This window comes from Octopus bimaculoides, chromosome 3, assembly GCF_001194135.2.
Source record: "Octopus bimaculoides isolate UCB-OBI-ISO-001 chromosome 3, ASM119413v2, whole genome shotgun sequence".
Lineage (NCBI taxonomy): Eukaryota > Metazoa > Mollusca > Cephalopoda > Octopoda > Octopodidae > Octopus > Octopus bimaculoides.
The window spans coordinates 115694179-115702061 of NC_068983.1; the positions used below are offsets into that span (position 1 = coordinate 115694179).

At 36.0% G+C, this 7883-nt stretch overlaps 1 protein-coding gene across 1 annotated transcript in view; it reads left to right on the forward strand.

Annotated features, from left to right (window-relative positions):
• LOC106870186 (autophagy-related protein 2 homolog B) overlaps positions 1-7883 on the forward strand; it is a 161036-nt gene that overhangs the window by 149845 nt on the left and 3308 nt on the right. The window contains exons 38-42 of the mRNA XM_014916188.2: positions 1053-1122; positions 2453-2535; positions 3658-3779; positions 4561-4715; positions 6985-7131. Of these exons, the coding sequence (XP_014771674.1) occupies positions 1053-1122; positions 2453-2535; positions 3658-3779; positions 4561-4715; positions 6985-7131 (577 nt within the window). The remainder of the gene's footprint in view (positions 1-1052; positions 1123-2452; positions 2536-3657; positions 3780-4560; positions 4716-6984; positions 7132-7883) is intronic.

Below are 7883 nucleotides of genomic sequence, written 5' to 3' on the forward strand. Positions count from 1 at the left end.
TTTCTTCATTTTGTACTTCTTTGTAGAAAACATTTTCATTCTCCCTCTTCTTGAAAATTTGCTTCGCAATGAAAGCCGGTTAGAAATCTTTATTAAAATATGCTTCCAGTTTAGCATTCTGCCTTATTATTATTTTTCATTTTCCTATTATTTCTCCACGTGCGGTTAACACAACTCCACTATTTACTGACTTATATATATATATATATGTATGTGTGTTTGTGTGTCAGTGTTTGTCCCCCCCACCATCGCTTGACAACCGACGCTGGTGTGTTTACGTCCCCTTAAATTAGCGGTTCGGCAAAAAGAGACTAATAGAATAAGTACTAGGCTTCCAAAGAATAAGTCTTGGTGTCAATTTGCTCGACTAAAGGCAGTGCTCCAGCATGGCCTCAGTCAAATGACTGAAACAAGTAAAAGAGTAATGTACTGAGATTAATTCAGTCATCTATAACCTCAATCGGTAATCTTCCAGTTTCGGGAGGTAAAAAAAGTAAATAAAAATACAAGGGAAATAACTTAATGTCTTACTAGTATTATCCGTACTCTCCTCACCTCACCCGTTCGCGAGCACGCATTTTTTTCTTCATATTCGTTCACAGCAAGTTGTTTTACACCTATTACACTAATCTTTTTTTTTTATTTTTGAGCTCTGGTCAAACGCTTTAGTTTGACCATTATTTCCCTATACTGGAAGATTACCATAAGTTGTTGTGCAGCCAGTACTATGATATTCAATCACGTGTGTGATTTATTTATAAACAGCTAAAAAAAAAAATCACATTTCAGAGTAGTACGGATAATACTAGTAAGATGTTAAGCTATTTCCCTTGTATTTTTATTTACTCTTTTTACCTCCCGAAACTGGAAGATTACCACTCAATCTATAAAAAATATATTAGTTTTGGGTCAAGTTGAAATAAGTCAAGGAAAATACTTGAGAAATTCTCAGTTAAATGTAATGGAAAGCATTTTCGTTTTTTCTTTTAATATTTTCTATGTAAAGGTTTTTTATTTCTAATCAATCATATTCATTATGTTCTATTACATAGGTCTGTGATATTTTCTCCCGATTTGCCCATCCGTCTTGATTACAATGGTAAACGTGTGGATATGGAGCAGGTAAGTTTGCTGTCAAATTTATTAATTGCATGTGGCTCTTCTATTAGTGATAGTGAGAGGGCCATATTTCAAGATATTGGAAAAGAAAAAAATGATATTAATCAGCTCTCTTATAATGTATGAAATGTGTTGACCCACACCAACTTTTTAGCATGTATACAGCATCTCACAATCATTACAATCCTTGAATGTTTTTATACTATTAAATATATGCAGTTATGTCTTATTTACCTAAATATTCATTTTATACCGAAAGTTGTGGCACAGTCAACTTTCACTGATGAATTTCAATAATTGGAGTTGTCTCCCATAATTGCTGAACAATTTGAAATACGAAAATTTAAAATATATGTTGACATCCATTTACTTACTGTTTATCATGTGGATGAATTGTCTTAAATAAGTCTTATACACTTTTTATAAGAAAGTGGGGTGTTTTTGACATCAACTTACCAGAGACTGCCTGTAGTTCTATGATACAAAACTTCTTGCATTATAGTGCCTATATCTAAATTACTCTCTTCCCAGTTTTATGTAAGAAATTTTTGTTACTTATATTTCATATATCTTAAAAATGAAACATTTCAGAACTTTCTTAAATCCCTGTCATGCAAATGGCACCTGTGCCAGTGGCACATAAAAGCACCCATTACACTCTCAGAGTGATTGATGTTAGGAAGGGCATCCAGTTGTAGAAACCATGCCAAATCAGACTGGAGTCCAGTGCAGCCTTCCAGCTTGCCGGCCCTAGTCAAACTGTCCAACCCATGCCAGTTTGGACAACGGACGCTAAATGATGATCATGGCAATGAAAGAGTTGAATTTACATATTCAACTACTTCACTAATTAATTATTCTTAAGATACATCACTAACAAACTATTGTTAAACTACATCACTACAACAATTTAGAATATGTATCTGCATTTGATAATTAGCACGCACTAAAGTCTAGCTCATCCTTCAACTAAACACTGTTTAATGTTCTTGTGAATCAAGTTCCTCTCGTGAAACTGTATTGAAAGTTTAATAATAAATTAAGTTACCAGTTTTCATCTTGAAATGTTATGTTCCACCATCGTTATCTTAATCATTTTACATTCTTTTTCCCATGTTAACGTAGATTCAATAGATTTTTTTTAAAGCAGTGTTTTGTGGTCAGATGCCCTTCCTCTCAATAACCCTTTTAGGTACCCTTCACAACATGCAGACACACAGCAACCTATTCTAAGACCAAGTTTAGTGCAAGAATTGTTTGTTGTAGATCAATGCTTTTTTTTTTTCTTTCCTAACCAAATTCCAATAAAAAGAATAATTAATTTTTCTTATAGGGGACCATTGCTGGACTCTTGGTTGGTTTAGCCCAGCTGAACTGTTCAGAACTAAATCTGCGAGCAATCAATTATAGACATGGGTAAGTGATGATTACATTACTCTCAAGTTTAAAATGTCATATGTATATTGGATTAAAATCTATTTACCATTTGGTACCAATATAAAAAAAATTTCAGACTTTAAACTTCTCTTAGTCTGTTTAGTAAATTATTAATTTCTTCTCTGATGATTCACACTCTCTTCACGAGAGAATGTTACTATTTTTGTAATAATTGTGTCATAGAACACTTGCACTTTTGGCCTGAAATTTTTATCCCAGAGATAATCAAGCCACATGATGTGATTTACTGTCAAGTCATTACATAAAGAAAATATAGCATGACCAAACACCTAAGAAGTTTGCTTGACAAACTCAAGATCCTGGGTTCAGTCCCATTGTTTGACCTCTTGGTCAAGTGTCATTTGCTATAGCCTTTGGCTGACCCAAGCCTTATAAGTGAAACTGAGTAGATGCTAAATTGATAGACACTAATTCAACTGGCAGGTAATTCTGTAGATCAAACTAACAGAAGTCCATGTCAGGAGGCAGGCAGTGCTATTAAAGCAGGAAACAAATGAAGCGTAGAACTGAAGAATATATGTATATATATATGTATACAGCCCATCCAACTGGTTTCTGCAGTTTTACGTACAGAGCTGGTGTCAGCTTAAGGCAGAAGTTAGAAAAAACTAGCTCTAGATTCCACTCAGTGGAATGTAAATGAACTGCCTGACCAGAAGATAGCAGATTTAAGCATCAATGTGAAACTTATAATTTTGAAATTAGACATTAAGTTTTACTCACACATGAATATCAGTCTAGCTATCTGTCAGTTAATCATTTACTCATCCAATAAATACAGAAGTTACATTGAGCTGCTTCAGGTTTTGTATTCCAGAAGTACAATATTTGGCTATGCTTATACAAGGCATATTGTGTATGACCCAACAATCATTCAAGCTCATGCACTTTTCGAATTTGAAACATGAACTAGCTTACCAATAACATCTGTATTTATTAAATTCTATTTCACTCTTACTGAATTAAGTGAGTTTTTCCTTTCTTTTTTACTGATTTTATCTACAGAAGAAACATACTCTCTCTCTCTCTTTATATATATATATTTGTATTATTTTAAGAAAGTGTTCTTGATAATTACAGCTTACTAGGAATCCAACGTGTCCTTGTATCAATGTTAACCGACTGGCTTGATGATATTAAGAAAAATCAAATACCTCGCATCTTAGGAGGAGTGGGACCTATCCACTCAGTTGTACAATTGAGTAAGTTTGTTTTCTGAAACATTTTTATTTCACCTACCTTGTGTCTCACTACATCTGCATGCTTGCATGCAGATATATGTTCATATGCACACACTCACACATGCATACATACACACATACATGCATACATGTGTACAAATATATTATATATGTATCAAGAGCATAGCTGTAAGAATAAGAATAGCCTGGGCAAAGTTCAGAGAGCTCCTACCTCTGCTGGTAACAAAGGGCCTCTTGCTCAGAGTGAAAAATAGACTGTATGCTGCATGTGTGCAAACAGCCATACTACATGGCAGTGAAACATGGGCTGTGACTGCTGAGAACATGTATTGGCTTGCAAGAAATGAAGCTGAGAGTGTAGTGGGTGCTTTTATGTGCCACCGGCACGAAGGCTAGTCAGCGGGTACTGGCAACAGCCACGCTCGAAATGGTGTATTTTATGTGCCACCTGCACAGGAGCCAGTCCAGTGGGACTGGCAACGAACTCGCTCGAATGTCTTTTCTTAAAAAATGAAATTCTGAAAGAAAGCAGGAACTTCATTTTCCTTACATTTTGTAGAAGCTTGTTTTTGTGCAACCAAACAATTTTATAGTTAAAGTATTATTTTAACTGAAATGTTCTCTTGTTGGTGTGTGGAGTTTTCCCCTAAAAAATGTTCATATAAATGTGTATAAAATATTCTTAAAAATTAAGACAAAAAATTCTGTATGTGTTTGATCAAAGCCCATTTAAAAAAAATTGTCCTTTATTCCTGTGAATTTGTATCTGGAACATTTTCAGTCCAAGGCATCAAAGACCTCTTCTGGCTGCCAATAGAACAGTACAGACGAGATGGAAGGATTGTGCGTGGTCTCCAGAGAGGAGCCAGTTCTTTCACTACATCTACTGCGATGGCCATGCTGGAACTTACAAATCGACTGGTCAAGTCAATACAAGTGAGTTACACATTTCATACAATCATTTTTGCTCTTGTGCAATAGTCATAAAGTTAGACAGCTCTTTAAATCTAATTGTTAATGTGTATTCTTAAAACTGTCGCACTGATAAATTACTTCTTTTTTTTTTTAACTCATGCCTTTCTTATTCCAAGCAAAATTTCTTTACACCCAAATAAACTTGTATTGCCATTAGAGCTATTTTCTGTGACTCCCATTATATAGTGACTTATAATTCTTAGTATATAACTATCACTGTATCAACCAGACTATTACACATTGTTACACATTGCTAGTTACAATGTGCCTCCAATTCTTTTTGACTGTGCCCATCTTTTCCATTTTGGTCTAAATCATTTAACTAAATTGTCTTTGAATTGTTGAGGAGGCTTTCCAAATGACTTTTTTTGATCTCTTGGATAAGACTCGGCAATTGCAGACAATTCTTAGTGTCATCATCATCATCATCACCACTTAACATCCATTTTCCATGCTAGCATGGGTTGGATGACTTGACAGGCACTGGGAAGGCCGGGGGCTACATCAGGTTCCATAGTCTGTTTTGGCTTGGTTTCTATGGTTGGATGCCCTTCGTAATGCCAACCATATTACAGTGTGCACTGAGTGGTAATGGAGAGTCTGGCAACAAGAGCAGGCCTGAATGTACCGAAAGCCTCTTGTGAGGTTAAATGCCCTTTACGTGGCACCATCACCAGTGCTTTTTTTATGTGGTACCAGCACCAAGATCACCAAGTACCTTGCAAGACAAAAATGTAATGTTGAGGGGTTTGGCTTTGTGTTAGTTGAGAGATTTAAGGTAAAGAGGGGACAGATATATGTGTCTTACTATAGAGTAGGTACGTGGGTACCCCAGTTGGAAAACAATGTGGGAGAGGCTCAGGGGTGGGGGTGGCAGTAGATATGTCAGGGTATTGAGGGTGAAAGCAGGCAAATTAGTAATTATTCTTTGATAAGTTAGTGCAGCAGTTGATGTTTTAGAGCAGTCGCTCTATGCTTAAATATTCAGTTTTTCTTGCCAAGTTTTAAATGCATATTCCATCTGTGTTTATTTTTAAGTTCATCATATAGCGTGTGATGAAATAAACAAGAAAAGCTTACTGTTTCACTTTCTTTATCCCACTTCCATCAAAATACTTATGTTGTGCCAAAAGGAAAATATCGATATTTGTCTTGTGATATGTTGTATGTCATTTTAATTAACTTAACTCAGATGAGAATTATCATAACAACAACAACAACAACAACAATTTCTTACATTGGTACTCGGCCAGAAATTTGTTGGGTGGGGTGGGGGTGGGGGCAAAGTTAGCAGAATACATCAACATCAGTACTTTACTGTACTTTACTTTATCTACCCTGGAAGTATGAAAGGCAAAGTTGAGCTCAGAACATAAAGAACTGAAACAAATACCAAAAGACATTTGATCCTACACTGTAATGATTCTGCCAACCCACTAAAAATTCTCTACATATTCTGAACGTAAACTCAAGGGAGAGTATTTTTAAATCAATAATTGCTTACGCATTATTCATTGGATTCTTTATTAGCAATGGAAGCAGTATTGGTTCAGAAGGGCATTCTGTATATCTTATTTAATGTGGATATACTGTAAGAAAGCCACAAAACTGTTGTATATTTGTCTTGAGAAAACATCTCGCATACCTGTATGGTGCTAAAATGGCATGGAAGTGTATTAATAGCAGACAAAAAGCATTTAGCAGTAGTAGAAAACATTACAAATTTTTCTTGGAGTGGAAAGGGGTTTAAAGTAAAGAAATATGAAGGCACATGGCTTAGTGGTTAGGGATATTCGACTCATAATCATAAGGCCATGAGTTCGATTCCTGGTGGCACATTGTGTCCTTGAGAAAGATACATTATTTCTCATTGCTCCACTCCACTCAGCTGGCAAAAGTGAGTTGTACCTGTGATTCAAAGGGCCAGCCTTGTCACATTTTGTGTCACACTGAATCTCCACGAGAACTATATTAAGGGTATGCATGTCTGTGAAGTGTTCAGTCACTTACACATTAATTTCACAAACAGGTGAAGTTCAGTGATTGAATCAACTGGAACCCTCATCATTGTAACTGATGGAATGTCAGGCCAAAATAAAATAAAATTAGTCAATAAAATGATAATATTAATTTCTAATTAGAACATTGTATAGTATGTATAACATAATAAATACATTGATAAATATACATTGTTATTGAAAAAAATGGTATTGTGATATTGTTATTTCAGTATCTTGCTATGTTGACTTATGATATGGTGTCTCCGGGGCCAAGTGTTTGCAGTACATCACGGAAAAAGAACAGAATTCAAAAACGCTCTAAACAACCTAATGATTTACGTGAAGGAATGACCAATGCTTACATTGTATTGCGCCAGGTAAGTGGTGATAAACTCTTTGTTAATGTTTGGTGGCTACGTTTTAAACAACAATGTATGTGTATCTATGTGAATGGATATCATCATCTCTTAACGTCCACTCTCCATGCTGGCATAGAGTGGTTTGGGTGGTTTGACAGGAGTTGGCCAGCTTGAGATGCCCGGGCTCTATCCGTCTGTTTTGGCATGGTTTCTATGGCTGGACACCCTTTCTAATGCCAATCACTTTACAGAGAACACTGGATGCTTTTATGCGGTACTTGCACAGGTGTTTTTATGTGACACCAGCACAGGCCATATATATATATAAAATACAGTGTACATTTAATACACATTAGAGATGCCCATAAAAGGACATCTAACCCGCTAGAAAGAGCAGCCAATATTCTACACCACAAAATTAGGGATAATTTCGAAAAGGAATGAAAAATAAAAACATTTACCATCTATATTCCGAACCAGGTTTCAAGTTATTTTAGCAAAACAAACTATTTTGCAAGGCCAACTATCATCAGCGGAATATATATATATATATCATCATCATCATCATCATCGTTTAACGTCCGCCTTCCATGCTAGCATGGCTTGGACGATTTGACTGAGGACTGGTGAAACCGGATGGCAACACCAGGCTCCAATCTAATTTGGCAGAGTTTCTACAGCTGGATGCCCTTCCTTACGCCAACCACTCAGAGAGTGTAGTGGGTGCTTTTACGTGTCACCCGCACGAAAACGGCCACGCTCGAAATGGT